Source organism: Hylobates moloch, unplaced genomic scaffold, assembly GCF_009828535.3.
Source record: "Hylobates moloch isolate HMO894 unplaced genomic scaffold, HMol_V3 SCAFFOLD_23, whole genome shotgun sequence".
NCBI classification, from domain to species: Eukaryota; Metazoa; Chordata; class Mammalia; order Primates; family Hylobatidae; genus Hylobates; species Hylobates moloch.
The window spans coordinates 40,264,355-40,283,132 of NW_026652298.1; the positions used below are offsets into that span (position 1 = coordinate 40,264,355).

Sequence of the window (18,778 nt, forward strand, 5' to 3'; positions counted from 1 at the left end):
AAGGAAAAAGATGGTCACAATATACCGTAAAAGAAGCAAGTTAAATAATTGTACGGTATAGCCGGACGCAGTGGCTCATGCCTGTAATCCCAGCACTTTGGGAGGCTGAGGTGGGTGGATCACTTGAGGTCAGGAGTTCGAGACCAGCTTGACTAACATGGTGAAACCGTGTCTCTATTAAAAATACAAAATTAGCCGGGTGTGGTGGTGCATGCCTGTAATCCCAGCTACTTGGGAGGCTGAGGCAGGAGAATCACTTGAACCCGGGAGGCAGAGGTTGCAGTGAGCCGAGATTGCACCACTGTACTCCAGCCTGGGCAACAAGAGTTAAACACCATCTCAAAAAAAAAAAAAAAAAAAAAAAAGAAAAAGAAAAAAAATTGTATGGTATGAGCAAACTCTATTTAAAAAATTACAATTATATCCACAGATTTGGAAGAACTTGCACTAAATGCTTAACTTCGGCTGTCTCTGGGTAGATGAAATTTTTGGTGTTTTGTTCTAATTGCTAATCTCTATTTTCTGACTCTTCTGTAATTACATGCATTGCCAAGCAATGAAAAAAAGAATACTAAAAGTAGTTAAGATAGCATATTTAATAAATAAATCAAATTATGGCACTTCCTCATACTAAATTATAATTGAAGCACGGGGTTGTAGCATATCTAAATGTCTGATTCTTCTTATGTATCTACTTACAAGATGCAGCCCGCATTGTGGTCAAAACTTCAGGTTCTGGTCTTGGGGGAGCTGGGTTACACCTTGGCTCTGCCACTAAGGTGAGTGACTTTAGCCAGCCTTCCTAGCCTCTAGATTTTTTTTTTTTTGAGACGGAGTGTCACTCTGTCGCCCAGGCTGGAGTGCAGTGGCGCGATCTCGGCTCACTGCAAGCTCTGCCTCCTGGGTTCACTCCATCTACCTGCCTCAGCCTCCTGAGTAGCTGGGACTACAGGCGCTCACCACCACACCTGGCTAATTTTTGTATTTTTAGTAGAGACGGGGTTTTACCGTGTTAGCTAGGATGGTCTCAATCTCCTGACCTCATGATCCACCTGCCTTGGCCTCCCAAAGTGCTGGGATTACAGGCTTGAGCCACCGCGCCCGGCCCTACATCTGTCTTCATCTGAGTAATGGGGATGGTAGTGATAACACTAACCTTATGGCTTGGTTGATGGTTACGTAACACATGGAAATACAGAATAAACTGCTTGAGATGATGCCTAACAGTACTGTGTTCAATAAATGGTGACCATTATTACTAAATTAGATGTCCTAGGCTTTCTTCAAGGGGCCAGCAGATGATGTGTACACTAACAGGAACCCCTGCCGAAGCCCAAAGGACTCCTCCAGGAATTGATAGCTATGCTGTGCATCTTGCCTAGACTTTTTTTTTCCAGAGAAGGGTGCAGGCAAGAGCAAAAGCAGCAGTCCCAGGCTATTCAACTTCCACAAAGCCTCCTTATCCCCAGTTGGGAAGTACAGTTGCTGATTAACTCTGTTAATACAGCACAGTGCGCAGAAGGCCAAAGGTCAAAGACTAAGGTCTGAAGCCCCACAAGGAGGAAATATCCTTCGTCACTACTGGGGGGAAAAAAACTTACACTTTTAAGCCACATAGAAGGGAGCACCTTTATTTGGAAAACAGTAATTTCAAAATCATCTCCTGAACTCAGAATCGATGGGTCTGGGTAGATACCCTAAGTAAACAGGTAAAATCTTCATTAATTGTTCACTGATTAAGTAAAATTTTAAATTAATTGATTATGTACAGGAGTGTTTTTCACATTTCCTGATAAGAATCACTTGGAATGCTCTGTAAACACAGCTTCACTGGAGATTAATCCTATCCAATTGATTCAGCGAGTCTGGGATGGGCCAGTAATTTGGAAATTTTTATTTTTACAAATGCTTCCTGATGATGACCAAGTCCAAGAAAATGTGGTAAACAATGGAAGGTTATCTGGAACATAACTTTCAGTTTTCTCTGCAGTTTTTAAGTGCTGAACTACTGATTATCCTAGAGATAACCCACTGAAAAGTCTTCTCTAATCCAGTTTTACAAAAGGAGACTCTTTTTAACATTTGGTTTGATAAAATGTTTTCCGAAGAAATACTTTACTTTGGCTGTTTTCATTTCTGGCCCATCCGTTCTACTTCATGTTTTCTTGAAGAGTCCATCTTCTATGAGTTGAGGCATAGCAATCTAATAATTTTTAAAATAAATGGTTTCTTTTTTTTTTTTTTTTTTGAGACGGAGTCTCGCTCTGTTACCCAGGCTGGAGTACAGTGGCGCAATCTCAGCTCACTGCAAGCTCCGCCTCCCGGCTTCAAGTGATTCTCCTGACTCAAGCCTCCAAAGTAGCTGGGACTACAGGCGCCCGCCATCACGCCCGGCTAATTTTTTGTATTTTTGTAGAGACGGGGTTTCACCATGTTAGCCAGGATGGTCTCGATCTCCTAACCTCGTGATCCGCCCGCCTCGGCCCCCCAAAGTGCTGGGATTACAGGCGTGAGCCACCGCGTCCGGCCAATAAATGGTTTCTTATTAAAGGATTGTGACATTTAATACCCGTTGCTTGCTCTTGTCTTGCTCCCTTCTCTCTGGAAACTTGTTAAGAAATAACTCAATATTCTGGCTTTTCCACCTTAAATCTCATACTGACCAGCCCGTGTATGCCAGCCTCGATCTCATCGTTTTCTTTAACCGGTCCAACTCCCTTTGGCGTCCCAGTCAAGATAATATCTCCTTCTTCCAAGGTTATGATCTTAGAAACATAGCTGATGATGTAGGGGATGGAAAAAATCATGGAGGATGTCTCACCCTCCTGTCTGAGTTCGCCGTTGACCTTGAGCCAGAGCTTCAGCTTGTGAGGGTCAGGGATCTTCTCCTTGGGCACGAACGCGCTGACCGGGCAGGACGCCGTGAAGCTCTTCGCCAGAGTCCAGGGCAGCCCCTTCTTCTTGCACTCGTCCTGCACGTCCCGGGCGGTCATATCCAGGCACAGGGCATAGCCGCCCACGTAGTCCATGGCCGCGGCCTCGGGGACTGCGCGGCAGCGCTTGCCCATCACCACGCCCAGCTCCAGCTCGTGGTGCAGGTTGCGAGTGTACGCGGGCATGAGGACGGGCGAGCCCTCGGGCGCATAGGCCGTGGACGGCTTCAGGAACAGCACGGGCTCACTCAACACCGCGCTGCGCATCTCCCTGACGTGGTCCGCGTAGTTCCTCCCCACGCAGACGATGTTCTTTCCCCACTCCCAGAAGCGGGACAGTGGCCTGGAGGCTGCCATGATTCCCATCAAGTGCCCCTGTAGTCACGTGGGCTGGGCCAGTCAGCTGATGCCTACGGCATCCCGGAGAAGACCAACTGCCTCGGAACGCTGTCCCCGCAGCGACGGCCCGTTCCACCTCGCGATCTGCCGGGTACCCGGGCGGCGTGGCGCTCGGCCTCCAGGAAGCCAATGTGCGGTGCCAAAAAGGAGGCGGAGGCTCGCGGCACAGCTCTCCTGGCGCAGCTCTCGGGCCGCCGCCGCCGGTCCCAGGCCCGTCTCCTGGCCCGTGGCAGTCGAGCCTCGCGGAGAAAACAAGTTGAGCGCGAGCGCGTTGATTGGTTGGCGGACGGTGCGAGGCGGACGCTGATTGGCTGAGGGCACGCGAGGCGGGCGCTGATTGGCTACGACGCGCCGACGCCGGTGTTTTGCAGCCCCGGGCAGCCCGGCAATCCAGCCCGGCCCGGGTCATGTTGCTGGGCCGCGGGCTGCTCGGCCGCCGCAGCCTCGCCGCGCTGGGAGCCGCCTGCGCCCGCCGAGGCCTGGGTGGGTGCGGCGGGGCGGTGCGGGCCGGGGGACGCGGGCCTGGCGGGGCGGGCAGCGGGCGGCGCCGGGCCGTCGGTTGGCGGCCGCTGACGCGGTTTCTGTTGCGCAGGTGCCTGAGGCCGCGCTGCCCGGCTCGAGCGGAGGCGGCGCAGGCGCTGAGGCGGGCGCGGAGCGGGCGCGGGGTCGCGGGTGCGGAAAGCGCTAGGTAAGCAGGACCAGGCCTGCGTCCTCTGCGGTCTCCACGCTCGGGCTGGGCCGGCCGCGCCTCTGACGCCTCCAGGGCATCGCGTCCTGCCTGGTCCGGCGCCAAGGAGAGCCTGGGGCGCGGCTCTGAGACGCAGCGGGCAGGGCCCCGGGACGCCTGGCCCACCCCGCACCTGCCGCCGGGCTGCAAGGACCGCGCTCTCGCGGCGCTGCCTGCGGTGATGGAGCTGCCCGCCCGGCGCCGGAGCCCCCTTGTCTGGGGACCCGGCGTGTCATTCGCCGGAGGTGGTCGCGAGGCCGGGCCGGGCCAGGCCAGCGCCCCGGGCGGGTGCGCAGCACAGGGCACTGGGCGGACGGAGGCGCAGTCAGGGAGGCGTCCCTGGCGGTTTCCAGATCTCGCCGAAAGCTGTCAAGGCTCCGCAGTGGGTAGAATGTCGCCATTGCTAAGGAAAGGACGTGGATTTTGAGGTCCTCAGAATTACAATTTTAGGGACATTAGGGACATTCATAAGGGCCCAGGCAGAGAGTTCCAGCAGGACTGTGTGCATCGGCACCCAATCTAAGGGAGCCCCCAGCCCCCGTATTTGGTGCCGCCCGGTTCAAGGGAAGCAAGATGTTGTGAAACTTCCTAATTTAAAAAAGAAGTGCAGTGAGGCACGCCTGTCATCCCAGCACTTTGGGAGGCCGAGGTGGGAGGATTGCTTGAGTCCAGGAGTTCCAGACCAGCCTGGCAACATGTTGAGACCTCATCTCTACAAAAACTAAACAAAAAAATCAGCCGGGCGTGGTGGCACACAACTGTAGTCTCAGTCACTTTGGAGGCTGAGGTGGGAGGATCGCTTGAGTCCAGGAGGTCGAGGCTGCAGTGACCCGTCATCGCACCACTGCACTGTACCCTAGGGGACAGAGTGAGACCATATCTCAATTTTTTTTTTTTTTTTTTTTTTGTGGGCCAAACCAAACATATTTCTGGACTTGGCCCAGGCCCCAGGCTGCAGGTCCTTGACCTGTTTGTACAAAGTATTACAGTTACAAAACAGCAAGCCAGGAACATTTTCCAGGCAGTGTTGGGCTGAGTGATATGGAAAGGGAATAAGGTTTCTGCTGGTGCTGACACCAGCTACGTCTTTCCTCAGAAATAAAGGCACCTCCCTGGGTTGTCAGCTTTTTCAGGAGGCTATGACCGTCCCCAGGGGAGGCTGAGCACCAGTTGTAAATGACATTTTCTTCACCTGAGCAGTGCAGTAGCCAATCTTGGCTCACTGCAGCCTCTGCCTCCTGGGCTCAAGCGAGTCTCCTGCCTCAGCCTCCTGAGTAGCTGGGACTACAGGCACTCGCCAACACGCCCAGCTAATTTTTGTATTTTAGTAGAGAAGGGGTTTCACTGTGTTGGCCAGGCTGGTCTCTAACTCCTGACCTCAAGTGATCAGCCTGCCTCAGCCTCCCAAAGTGCTGGAATTACAGGCATGAGCGACCGCACGTGGGCAGTATTTTTGTTTGTAATGTTCTGCTCCTTGTTTGTAATGGAGCTCCTTTCCAGAAGGAGGCCCTGGCACTCAGGGAATCCTGTTGCAACCCTTCTGCACCCCACCTGCAGCCCCCAGCACCCACACTCTGCTTGGTGTGCTCCTTGGGCTGGGGCGGTACCGAGGCTAAGGGCAAGGGGAATATCATAGGAAGCTGCTCATATAGAAATCTCGGTATTATTGTGCCTGAGGAGAATGATCTGGAAAATGCCCAGCTGGTTGTCAGGCGGGTAATAGGATGTCTTTGTGCAGTGATTGAAACTATAGTTTGGGCAGTTTCCCCGGCTGCGGAAATAAGGTCGGATTCCGCATTTCAATGGGCCGCGGAGACACGTGTGTCTGTCAGTTGGTGGATGCTGCCCATTTCTGGATCCCTTCTGGGAGAAGCCCCTGCCGTGGCACCTACCCCAGGACTGCAGTGTCCTCTGCCACTTCCTGTGGTTTCTTCCGTGTGTAGAGCGGAACCGAAGGTATTGTCAGGGCCCCCATGTATTTTTAGATTTAGTAGGAGTTTCATTGCTGAAAATATTTTTGCATTGGACGACTGAGTGGCAGACACTTTTGTCCCTTGGTCACCTCCTCCCAGCTCCTGGGCCCCTGTGGCAGAGTTCTTTGGGTCAGTTGGATGGTGGTTTTGTGTCCTCCACACTTGAATCTGGGGCAGTTGTGGCCAACTTTCCGTCTCAAAGGAACTGCTGATTTTTGTGCATTCGTGCTGTTCAAGAGCAAGTATTGTTTTTTTGGTTTTGTTTTTTTTTTTTTTTTTGAGACAGAATCTCACTCTGTCGCCCAGGCTGGAGTGCAGTAGGGCGATCTTGGCTCACTGCAACTTTCACCTCCCAGATTCAAGCAATTCTCCTGCCTCAGCGTGCCGTCAAGTATTGGTTCTTTCTGGCTAGAGGCTGAGAAGCGCTGTGAGTAACTGCATGGAAGGCAGGCTTGCTTAGTCAGTGGTGGCAGCACAGCTTGCTGGAGGGCAGATGGCCAGGCTGGGGCACCCCCAGTCTGCGTTCCCTTCTTCACGTTCTGTCCCTGAGTCCGGGGTGTGAATACCCCAGAACTGGCAGTGGTTCGCCTCACAGTCACAAGCTGGCCGTCCTGTCCTTTTAGAGTTCTCAGAAAGAAAATAGAGGTCATGAGTCTGAAACCATTGATTTCCGTGAATGTGAACATGGGTCGGTTCCTGTGTTGTCCTTAGGGATATATGAAGATATTCCTTTTTTTTTTTTTTTTTTTAAGGAACAGGTTATTGTCTTGTCACCCAGGCTGGAGTGCAGTGGCACAGTCATAGCTCACTGCAGCCTCAAACTCCTCGGCTCAAGTGATCCTCCCGCCTCAGCCTCCAGAGTAGCTGGGACCACAGGCATGCACCACCATGCCTGGCTAATTTTTAAACTTGTAAAGACAAGGTCTTGGCTGGGCGCGGTGGCTCACACTTGTAATCCCAGCACTTTGGGAGGCCGAGGTGGGTGGATCACCAGGTCAGGAGATTGAGACCATCCTGGCTAACAGGGTGAAACCCCATCTCTACTAAAAAATACAAAAAATTAGCCGGGTATGGTGGCGGGTGCCTGTAGTCCCAGCTACTCGGGAGGCTGAGGCAGGAGAATGGCGTGAACCTGGGAGGCGGAGCTTGCAGTGAGCCAAGATCACGCCACTGCACTCCAGCCTGGGTGGTGACAGAGCTAGACTCCGTCTCAAAAAAAAAAAAAAAAAGACAAGGTCTTGCTGTGTTGCCCAGGCTGGTCTCAAACTCCTGCCCTCAAGCAGTCCTCCCACCTCAGTCTCTTAAAGCACTGGGATTCCCAGCAAGAACCACCGTACCTGGCGAGGATATTCCCTTTCAGAGGAACCTAGAAAGGCTGGGAAGCACTGCAGCTTGTGCATCCTCTCGTGGAGGGCCTGGCGCGGACGCCCGCTGACTTGTGCTCTGTGTCTGCAGGTCCAGCCCTGCTGGGAGTTCTCTACCACACAGATTTGCGCAAAAATCTGACCGTCAACGAGGGCACCATGAAGGTGGAGGTGCTGCCTGCCCTGACCGACAACTACATGTACCTGGTCATCGATGATGAGACCAAGGAGGCTGCCATCGTGGACCCAGTGCAGCCCCAGAAGGTGCGCATGGCTGTGCCCAGCTCTCCCTGCCCTCGTCACCCAGCTCAGAGTCCTCACCCCCGATGGGTTTCCTATCCACAGTGTCCTTGCAACTTTGCCTGAGCTAAATGGAAATTAGTCTCCGGCCAGTCTGTTAACAGGGCCCCAAGAAGGGTGCAGGCAAGAGGCAGTGACACAGAAAACGCTGTGCCGTAAAATCCCGGGCACTTGACTCTTCTTGGGGGCTTTCTGCCCCTGCATGCTGCCTCTGGGGGTGGTGCCCTCAGAGCTGGAGGGGCTTGGAGCGGTCGTAGGTGGTTGCAAGAGTGTCAGGCTGAGCAGGAAGGAAAAAGTGCTTTCACCGGCTCTCCTGGAGCAGGGCAAGCCGGCAGGGTCAGGACGGGCCACGTCAGCGGCCCCTCATGGCGTGTCCTTGGTTCCGCTGGGCGCCCTACCATGTAGGCCTGCGAGCCAGGCCTGAGTGTGACAGGCCTTTGTCCTTCCCCCGGGTCACTGCAGGTCGTGGACGCGGCGAGAAAGCACGGGGTGAAACTGACCACAGTGCTCACCACCCACCACCATTGGTAAGTGCCGGCGCCACGGGGGCCCGCGTCTCACCTGGGGGTGCGGGACCTGGCTCACTTCTCGCCCTGGTGGATTTAGGGACAGCAAGGCCTGTCTCCCCCCACGGCTCTGTCTGCTTTGTGAGGACAGGCCCCCAGCAGACTTCTGAGAAAGACCCGGGACTCACCGTAGCCCCCAAGGGGCAAGTCTGGTGCTGCAGTGACTGTGAGGCCCCGAGGCCTGCAGGGTGAGGGGAGAAGGCTACAGCCGTACCCTCAGGCCCCACCCCCCTGCTCTCTCCTGGGCCACGCGGGCTTGTGCCCTGGCACGTTGGCCTCAATGTTGGGGAGGAAATGAGTCTACAGGTGAGTGTTTAAAAAAAAAAAAAAACAGCCGGCCAGGCATGGTGGCTCATGCCTGTAATCCCAGCACTTTGGGAGGCTGAGGTAGTTGAGTCACTTGAGGTCAGGACCAGCCTGGCCAACATGGTGAAACCCACTCTCTACCCAAAATACAAAAGTTAACTGGGCGTGGTGGCGGGCGCCTGTAATCTCAGCTACTTGGGAGGCTGAAGCAGGAGAATCACCTGAACCCGGGAGGCAGAGGTTGCAGTGAGCCGAGATCGTGGCATTGCACTCCAGCCTGGGTGACAGGGCGAGACTCCGTCTCAAAAAAAACAAAGACAAGCAGCCATATCTGGAGAGGTTGGTTTTTAAAAAATCTTTGAAAATGGATGAATAAAACGCCCTGTCTGGATTCTAGGGCTAGCACTGCCTGCTCAAGGCCCTTGTTCGGCTTTTGGAAATTTTTGAGGCTCTTCAAAGCTAGAGAGACTTACTTCTTTTTGCCAAGCAAGCGCCCGAGGGCAACCGGCACCTTTCTCCTGAGCCAGGACCTGTCTGGCACTGCCCTAGGGCCTCTCAGCTGTGGCTTCCCCAGCCTCTGTGTTGGGGTGAAATGAAGCCTTTCGTCCTCTCCTTGGTGGTGGGAGCGCCGTGCTGGTGGCTTGGCCAGAGTTTGATGGAAGCGTCACGGTTCACACGCAGCTGGACTCAGGCCTGGAGCGTCTCAGGCTCTGTGAGTCGGGCCCCAGCAGCCTCTTCGGGGTCATCAGAGGTGTCCGTGCAGGGACCTGGGCTTGAGGGGTGGTGCCTTCAGCCTCCCTGGCCCTTGTACTGTGTCGCTGAGCTGCTGTCTCTCAGCACATTCGCCTGCCTGTGGTGCGAGGCCCCTTCTGCCACCATGCCTCCCCCTGGGGACCTTGGTGGTGGCCTCCGTGTGGCTGCCTGGTGCATCACAGCTTGCTGCAGCTCCCTGCCTCTCCCGGCCTCGCCGCAGACGTCTCTTTCTAACACTGTGGTGCTTTTTAGTTCCCTGGCCCCTCTAACGTTCATGCCGGCACGTGAAGTCCTAAGCCAGACCTTAGCTTTATCGGGGTGGGGTTTGCTCACCGATGGTGGGTGGTGATGGGCACACCAAGGCCTGCGGTGCCGCACCCTCCTGAAGGGTGGGAAGGGGAGAGGGCAGCGGCCACCACTCCACCCTGTTATCTTGGGGCCCAGTGGTGCCAAGGCAGGCGGTTTCTGGTGTGGTTGCTGGAGTTTTCATGGGAGGCACACGAAGGAGTCTGTGATATCATGAGGCCCGGGAAGGGCCCCTTCGACTGCCCCTTTCTGAAATGCGGGTCAGGCAGGCTCCCCTGGGGAAATCCGGGTGCGCAGGGGGCACCTCCACCTGCTGGAGCTGGCCCAGGCTGGCTTCCCCTGCAGACACCGCGTCTAGGGCCAGCTGCTCATCCAGACGCACCCCAGGTGATTCCCATGCTGAACAGTGTGATCTCCTGCCAGAGTGTCGGGTCACAAACTGGGCAGCACATCGGGATCACCTGGGGGCTTTCAAAAATCAAAAGTCCACCCTCAGGCCCCTCCCCAGACCCACTGCATCAGGACGTGGGGGTGGGAACCAGGTGGTGCTTTGTAAAGACGTCCAGGTGGTAACTGAGGCCCCCACGCTCGGAACCCCGGCCACAAGATCATCCAGGTGTCTGTGATCTGCTTCGTCGGCTTCCTTTGTGAGTGCAAAATAAGCGTCCGGTTTGACCAGGGTTTAAGAGCAGCAGGCAGCCCAGGTCTCCTGTTTGACTTCCAGGGACCATGCTGGCGGGAATGAGAAACTGGTCAAGCTGGAGTCGGGACTGAAGGTATACGGGGGTGACGACCGTATCGGGGCCCTGACTCACAAGATCACTCACCTGTCCACGCTGCAGGTGAGGAGTGAGCCCTGGAGGTGCTCCAGCGTGGCCCTGCCAGGAGCCTGAGGGGCGAGGGGGGTCCTTCTCTGCATCCTCTCCGCTCCCTTACCCCAGTGACCCGGGAGTGCTCTCAGTGGTCTTCTGTGGCAGCGTGGACGGTCTTCTCTGTCTAGGCACAAGGAGAGGAATGTACACATGGCTGTGTGCGGGGCTGTGAAGCGGGGCTCCGAGACCCTGGGGAGTGGGCCGTGTGGGCAGGGTCTTGGTGCGAGAGTGCAGCACACGGGTGGGAGGGCGCTGAGAGGGGGGTCTTCAGCCTTTCTGAAGGTGTGGGAAGGAAGGCCGTCTTTCCTTGCCAGATGCCGAGTGTGGATTTGGCCCAGTTTTGAAGGAGAAAAAACAAGCCCCTTGGTTTTTTACACGCAAGTGCTGTTGTTCCAGGGTGGCCCTGCACTTGGGGCGCACCCATGGAGCGAGCGAGTCCCCCAGTCCCGTGGCGGGGACCACCTGCCCCACCTTCACGGGCATTTCCCAGGCTGCGCGCCATGACCCCGGGAGACGCTCTCCAGGGTGTCGGGAGCACACGCGGTCGACTGCTTTGTTTAAGGTGGGGTCTCTCAACGTCAAGTGCCTGGCGACACCGTGCCACACTTCAGGACACATCTGTTATTTCGTGAGCAAGCCCGGAGGCTCGCAGCCCCCTGCTGTGTTCACAGGTGCGTGTTGGGGTGTGGGTGGGGGTGGGGGTTCTTCATGAAGACCCTGTGTCTCCTGCCAGGCAGGCTCGCAGGGCAGCTTTGTGGCCTTCTCTGTTGCACCGGTGTGAGGGGCCCAGGGCTGGGTGCTGGGGAGCCTCGTGGTGGGGCTGGCCGACTCCTCCCACGATGCGTTTGGATTGTGGTCTGGGAGGAAGTTACGCCTGCAGCAAGGGCTGTGCTGGTGGAGACTGCTGGACAGCTGGGGTCGAGGCGGGTCCCCGGGGAAAGGAGTCAGTTTCTTCCAGCAGGGCGAGGGGTGGCTCAGCCCTGGGGCCGTGTTCCTTGATGCCGTAGTGTGGACCCAGGGACCTGTGCCAGTCTAGTGGCCCTGCCTGCCTCCCAGGGTTGTTGCAGACCCGTGGAGCCACCACTGGAGGTCATATGGCCGGGGCACGGCCTCACTGTAGGCGGGGCCCTTCATGGCTGCGGCCTTCTAGGGCAGCGTGGAGGCTGCTGGTGGCGGGGGCTGCCTCCCGTGCTTGTTACTGTCGCCTGGTCCCGACTGGCCTCACAGTGTGGGGTTTCACCTCGTGACTCGATGTGGGCCTTGCATGGCTGGGAGGCCTCCTGGTGGGAGGTGGCAGCCCCAGCCATGAGCCCAGGTGGGAGTGACCCAGGGCCACACTCGGACCCCTGAGTGGAGTCAAACCAGGGGTGCAGGGAGAAGGCGTGGCTGGGGAGCCCCAGAGGAGGGCAGAGGGCGTGGTGGGAGGGACGGGCGCCTCGCTGTGAGGGATAAGGCGCCTTCAGGCTTCGGCACACAGGGCTGGGGGATGAGCCTGGGTGGTGCCAGTGTGGGAGGGATGGAGTTGGGGACTTCACATTTAGGATTCTTCTCAGGGCAGCGAGCACTGAGGCCCTGGGTCTCACCTGTGCCTCCTGGGCTGTGTGCCTGGCAAGGACAGCCCCGTGGAGCAGAAGCCCCAGGCCCCAAGGTCGCCTTGGTTTGCCCTTCCCTTCCCTTCCGTCTCTGGGGACTGCATGGCCTCTGGCTGGTCCTCAGATTCGAGGTCTAGGGCCCTTCAGGGGAATACGCTCCCCACCATCCATTCCCATCTCTCGTGCCCAGGAGGACTCCTGGCCTTGGCCTGTGCCCAGCACCACTGCATGCTTCTCTGCCCCACGCGGTGAGGAGAAGTGGGGCGGCCTCCGCTGTGCTGGGTGCTGGGCACCCTCTTCTCAGGGGACGGCCCTGTTTCTGGGGCCTACGGCTGCCTGGGGTCAGCGAGGCCAGGACAGCCACGAAGCAGCAAGAGGAGGGCAAGCGGGGACAGAGGCCTGGGCAGTGATGGGGTGGGGATGCCGTCCTGAGGCTGAGGCCGGAAGGAGCCTGGGTGCGCTTGAGGTGCCCAGCGGTGTGGGCCGCATCTTCCGCCATAGGTGAGAGGTGGTCCCGGTCAGCTCAGCCAGGGTAGTGAGACCTTGGTCACGGGGTGGCGCTGGCTGCTGGGGCTAAGGGAAGATGGGAGCCAGGCATGGGCCTGAGAGGGGCTGCTGGGTGTTTGGGGAGAGGGCTGGGTTTGTGAGGGTCTCAGAGCCACAGTTGGTGGGACTGGGGGCAGTGAGGGAGGAGTGACTGGGGTTTCGGGTCTGCACGGCCAGTCGGGTGGTTGGACTGTCAGCTGAGACTTGGAAGGAGGTGTGGGAGCCGGAATGCAGGGGGCTGAGTGTGGGCAGCCGTGGCTGGAGGGCAGCCAGGGTTCGGGGCCTGGGCCTTGCTGGTGAGTGTCACCCTGCTCCTGGCCCCTCCTGAGTCCCAGCCACCAGCCTCGAGTGGCCCCCACCTTGTGGCTGTCCTTGTTCCCAGGTGACACCTTGTTTGTGGCTGGCTGCGGAAAGTTCTATGAAGGGACTGCGGATGAGATGTGTAAAGCTCTGCTGGAGGTCTTGGGCCGGCTCCCCCCGGAAACAGTAGGCAGCGCCTCCCTGCGGGCCGGGGTGTGGGGGGCCTCACCCAGGGCGGGGCTGCTCTCCCTCCTGGCACCTGGACACCCCCCCCCGGGGGCATCCAGGTCCCGTCCCTGAGGACTTCCACGGGTGGTAACAGCCTTCCGAGCTCATCTGTCACCTCTGTCCTCAGAGAGTCTACTGTGGCCATGAGTACACCATCAACAACCTCAAGTTTGCACGCCACGTGGAGCCCGGCAATGCCGCCATCCAGGAGAAGCTGGCCTGGGCCAAGGTGAGTGGGGCCGTCACTGTGCAGTGCCTTCCTGTGGGCTGCTCAGGGCTGCTGTGCACAGCGGGGTCGCCAGAGTGCGTAGACAGACCTCCGAGCCCAGAGAGCAGGCCTGGGATTCAGGCCAGTGTGGCCCAGCCCGCCCTGCACGGTGAACCCAGGGGTTCTATCGAGATCCCTCTGCCTCGGAGGGTCTGGAGTAGGCCTCAGACGCTGCGTGTCTAAAAAGTGCCCAGCTTGTTCCCACATTCTGAGCAGTAGGGTCAGGCTGGCACCATGTGGCTCTGCTGGCTCTCTAGGCCAGAGAACGTGGCTCTGTGTCCAAAGGAGTCTTATCTGCACGGTGGCCCCATGTGAGCCTCCATGGCATAGCCCAGGCCAACTGGGCCAAAGACTGCCAGGAGCAGGAGGGGGTTCTCCAGGGGTGTGTTTCCCTGAATTCACTGGAAACGGTGTCACAAGCACGCACGCCTGGGTGGTCTCGGGCGTGCGCTCCTTCTGCTGAGTGGAGTGAGAGTTGCTGCCTCTGACAGGTTTGTTCTTTTAAATAAATCACCTGTTTTTTTGAGCATCTTTTTCAATTTCTTAGAGTAGAGGTTAACATTATTTTACAATATTTACTCATAAAAATTCAAACTGTAAATCAGATGAATCATAAATATTCATCCCTTTTTTTTTTTTTTTTGAGACGGAGTCTCCCTCTGTTGCCCAGGCTGGATGGAGTACAGTGGCATAATCTTAGCTCACTGCAGCCACCACCTCCTGGGTTCAAGAAATTCTCCCTGCTGGCCCGGCGTGGTGGCTCACGCCTGTAATCCCAGCACCTTGGGAGGCCGAGGTGGGTGGATCACAAGGTCAGGAGATCGAGACCATCCTGGCCAACATGGTGAAACCCCGTCTCTACTAGAAATACAAAAAATTAACTGAGTGTGGTGGCGGACGCCTGTAATCCCAGCTACTCGGGAGGCTGAGGCAGGAGAATCACTTGAACCCAGGAGGCACAGGTTGCAGTGAGCCGAGATCACACCACTGCACTCCAGCCTGGTGACAGAGTGAGACTCCGTCTCAAAAAAAAAAAAAAAAAAAATTCTCCCTGCCACAGCGTTTTGAGTAGCTGGGATTACAGGCACGAGCCAACACGCCCAGCTAATTTTTCTGTTTTCAGTAAAGATGGGGTTTTGCCATTTTGGCCAGGCTCATCTTAAACTCCTGACTTCAGGTGATCTGCCTGCCTCGGCCTCCCAAAGTGCTGAGATTACAGGCGTGAGCCACGTTGCCTGGCCCGTGTGTCTGTTTTGAGTGGACAGGTTGCACTTTGAGGAATGTTGATGATATTTGCACCTGTGTAATCCCCTCCACAGTCCAGATGTGGAACTTTCCACTACCCCAAAGCCTCCTGTGTCCCTCCCATGTGGCGTCCCCACCAGCTGTTGCTCTGCTGTGACCTCAGGTCACTTTTTAGTTTCCCATGAACAGAATCTCATTGCCCTGTCATCTCTGTGGCATTCTCAGCCCTGCTGATGTTGGTGAGGGTCAGCCACGCTCTTTGCTTCTGAGTAGCCCGTTGTGTGGAAATGCTACAATTTGTTTATCCATTTGTCTGTTTCCAGTTTTTTGCTATTTGAATACTGCTATGGACATTTGTGTACAAGTCTTTTGTGGACATGTTTTTATTGTTCTTGGGTATCTACCTAAGAGCGGAATTGCTGTGTTGTGTGGTTAAAGGTATGAACCGTTTTCCAAAATGGTTGTACCGTTCTGCAGTGCCCCCACCAGTGCTTGAGTTCTGGGGGCTCCGTGCTGTGCCAGCACTGCTTGGGGTTGTTGGTCTCTCCAATTTTTGCCATTCTAACTTGGGTGTGGTGGCGTCTCACTGCTTTTAAAATGTGTATTTCCCCATGACTAGTGGGGTTGACCATCTTTCCATCTGTCAGCCTTTGGATGCCTTCTTGTGAAGTTTATGTGCAATCTTTTGTCCCTTTTAAATATTGGGTTTGGCCTGTTGGGCTGCTGTTGTAAGAGTTCCTTATATCATCTGGAAACAAGTCTTTGTGAGATAGATATATAGATATATTTATTTTATTTTTTTTTTTTTGAGATGAAGTCTTGCTCTGTCACCCAGGCTGGAGTGCAGTGGTGTGATCTCGGCTCACTACAAGCTCTGCCTCCCGGGTTCATGCCATTCTCCTGCCTCAGCCTCCCGAGTAGCTGGGACTACAGGCGCCACCACCATGCCCAGCTAGTTTTTTGTATTTTTAGTAGATACGGGGTTTCACCATGTCAGCCAGGAAGGTCTCGATCTCCTGACCTCGTGATCCACCCGCCTCGGCCTCCCAAAGTGCTGGGATTACAGGCGTGAGCCACCACGCCCGGCTGAGATGTATATTTCAAAGATGTTTTTCTCTCCCAGCTCATGGCTTGCCTTTTCATTTTCTTAACATTGTCTTTTGGAAAATAGTTAATAGTTTTGGTGAAGTTCCATTTACTTATTTTTTGTTTGTTTGTTTGTTTTTTTGAGGCGGAGTTTCACTCTTGTTGCCCAGTCCGGAGTGCAGTGGCGCGATCTCAGCTCACCGCAGCACCCACCTCCCGGGTTCAAGTGATTCTCCTGCCTCAGCCTCCCGAGTAGCTGGGATTACAGGCATGCACCACCACGCCCGGCTAATTTTGTATTTTTAGTAGAGATGGGGTTTCTCCACGTTGATCAGGCTGGACTTGAACTCCTGACCTCAGGTGATCCACCCACCTTGGGCTCCCAAAGTGCTGGGATTATAGATGGGAGGGGAGCCACTGCACCCGGCCTACTCATTTTTTCTTTTATGTTTCTTGTGCCCTTTCTAAGATATCTTTGCGTATCCCTAGCTCACAAAGACTTTCTCCTGTGTTTCTTCCTAGAAGTTTTAAAGTCTTAGCTTTTATATTTACAAACAATTACAATGCTCCCTCTCAAGATGGTGTGTGTGTGTGTGTGGTGCTGGGGGAGGGGAGAGGTTCACCCTGTCGCAGTGTGATGCCGACGTGTTCAGCGCTGTCTGTCGAAGGACTGTCCTTTCCTCCCTGGATTGCCCTCGCACCTTTCTGGAAAGAATGGACCCTGTGTGCCCGAGTCTGCTTCTGGTCTCTGCTCTGTTGGTCTCTATGACTTGCCGTGGTGTCCGAGGACAGCAGCTTGATGACTGTAGCTCTGTGCTGAGTCTTGGCATGGGTATGTGTGAATCCTCCAATGTTCTTTTTCAAAATGGTTTTAGTTGGTTTAAGCCTTTTGTATTTCCGTTTTTAGAATCATCTTGTGAACTTCTACCAGAAAAGCTAGCTTGGCTTCTGACTGGGACTGCTGTGATAACGGATGTGGAGAGAATTGCGATCTTAACATTGTTTCTGTGAGCTTTCCGTCTGTTAAGGTCTTTAGCTCTTCTCAGCAGTGTTGTGGAATTTGCGTGTTCAAGGTCTTGCATGTGTTACTCAATGGGTCCCTAAGCACTTCTGGTCGTGATTATTTGTCTTTACTAGTTAGAAATGCAGTGGATGCATATTTTAACTTCCTGGGTGTCTTAGTCTGTGTGGTGTTGCTATAAAGGAATACTTGAGGCTGGGTAATTTATAAAAGGAGGTTTATGTGGCTCATGGCTATCAGGCTATGTAAGCAGCATGGCCTGGGCGTCTGCACCTGGCAAGGCCTCAGGCTGCTTCTGCTCATGGCAGAAGGGGAAAGGAGCTGGTGGGTGGGAAACATGAGGCCAGAGGAAGGAGAAAGTGGAGGAGGCACAAGGTTCTTTTAAACAACCAGATCCTGTGGGAACTAACAGCAAAAACTCACACTTGGAGCAGGGCACCAAGCCGCTCACAAGGGATTCCCCCATGATCCAAGCACCTCCATTAATTGGGGATCAGATGTCACGATGCATTTGGAGGGATGGACATCCCAGCTGCAGCCCCGAGTGAACACCCAGGAGAAGGGAGTGGCCGGGCTGGACGGAAGTTGTGTTTGACTTTCAAAGAAACTGCCAAACTCCCCTGCCCCGGTGCTTGTGGTGTTTGCTTTCCTGCCAGGAAGGCGTGGGCGCACCAGCTGGTCCGTGTCCTCTCAGCACGCGGCGGAGCCAGCCTTTTGGAAGGAGGTGCTGGAGCCCAGTCCCTGTGAGACGCCGCCTCCTGCAGAGCTCCTCCCATTCTGCGGCCTCTGGTTTTCTTAGCGGTATCTTTTGAGCAAACATTTTTAATTTTGATGAAGTCCAATAGATTCTTTTATGCTTCATTTTTTTTGGTCTTCCGTCTAAGAAATCTTTGCTTATCCCAAGGTCAAAAAATTTTCTCCTGTATTTTCTTTTTGGAATTTGTATAGTTTTAAAATTTAGATCAGTATGAATTCCCACCCTCCAAATGTCTGCTGGATCTGTAATGATATTCCTGCTTTCATTCCTGATTTTGACAATTTGTACTTTTTTTTTTTTTTTTTTTTTTTTTTGAGACAGCGTTTCTCTCTTGCTTTGAGACAGCGTTTCTCTCTTGCTGCCCAGGCTGGAGTGCAATGGCGCGATCTCGGCTCACCGCGACCTCTGCCTCCTGGGTTCAACCGATTCTTATGCCTCAGCCTCCCAAGTAGCTGGGATTACAGGCATGTGCCACCATGCCTGGGTAATTTCTATATTTTTGGTAGAGATAGGGTTTTAACCATGTTGGCCAGGATGGTCTGAAACTCCTGACCTCGTGATCTGCCTGCCTCAGCCTCCCAAAGTGCTGGGATTACAGGTGTGAACCACTGTGCCTGGCCTGTCATTCTTTTTTGTTTGTTTGTTTGGGGAGAGACAGCGTCTTGCTCTGCTGCCCAGGCTGGAGTGCAGTGGCACAATCTCGGCTCACTGCAACCTCCGCCTCCTGGGTTCAGGCGATTCTGCTGCCTCAGCCCCCCATAGCTGGGATTACAGGCCGTGCCATCATGCCTGGTTAATTTTTGTATTTTTGGTATAGAGGGGATTTCACCATGTTGCCTAGGCTGATCTCTAACTCCTGGGCTCAAGTGATCCTCCTGCCTTGGCCTCCCAAAGTGCTGGGATTACAGGCATGTGCCACCGCGCCCGGCCTCATTCTTTTCAATAGGTGTAAAATACACTGTTGCGTGGGTGTCACCCATAAATCATTTTACCAATCCAAATAGGAGGGATGTTGAGAGTTTTCAACTCCTTTTGGACCCTGGAGTCCAGAACCCACACGAGGTGGAGCTCTTCTGAGCTGTGCTGCAAGGACTGACCTTATTTTTTTTTATTATTTTTTTTTGAGGCGGAGTCTCACTCTGTCACCCAGGCTGGAGTGCAGTGGTGAGATCTCAACTCACTACTGCAGCCTCCGCCTCCCGGGTTCAAGCAATTCTCCTGCCTCAGCCTCCCAAG

At 54.8% G+C, this 18,778-nt stretch overlaps 2 protein-coding genes across 5 annotated transcripts; one reads left to right on the forward strand and one right to left on the reverse strand.

Annotated features, from left to right (window-relative positions):
• Positions 1-1,611: 1,611 nt before the first annotated feature.
• FAHD1 (fumarylacetoacetate hydrolase domain containing 1) lies at positions 1,612-3,325 on the reverse strand. The gene has a single exon (XM_032145101.2). The coding sequence runs from the start codon at positions 3,297-3,299 to the stop codon at positions 2,625-2,627; it is 675 nt and encodes a 224-aa protein (XP_032000992.1). The 5' UTR covers positions 3,300-3,325; the 3' UTR covers positions 1,612-2,624.
• Positions 3,326-3,334: 9 nt separating this feature from the next.
• HAGH (hydroxyacylglutathione hydrolase) lies at positions 3,335-13,703 on the forward strand. Of its 4 annotated transcripts, none has more exons than XM_032145097.2 (7): positions 3,335-3,815; positions 7,488-7,660; positions 8,159-8,223; positions 10,352-10,469; positions 11,062-11,170; positions 13,020-13,123; positions 13,293-13,696. In XM_032145097.2, the coding sequence occupies exons 1-7, from the start codon at positions 3,740-3,742 to the stop codon at positions 13,614-13,616; spliced, it is 969 nt and encodes a 322-aa protein (XP_032000988.1). In that variant the 5' UTR covers positions 3,335-3,739; the 3' UTR covers positions 13,617-13,696. The 4 variants fall into 4 exon arrangements, with proteins under 4 accessions (XP_032000988.1, XP_032000991.1, XP_058290162.1 ...); XM_032145100.2 differs by having other exon boundaries at positions 3,392-3,587; positions 13,293-13,693; XM_058434179.1 differs by having other exon boundaries at positions 3,688-3,815; positions 7,494-7,660; positions 13,293-13,703.
• The last annotated feature ends 5,075 nt before the right edge of the window (positions 13,704-18,778 follow it).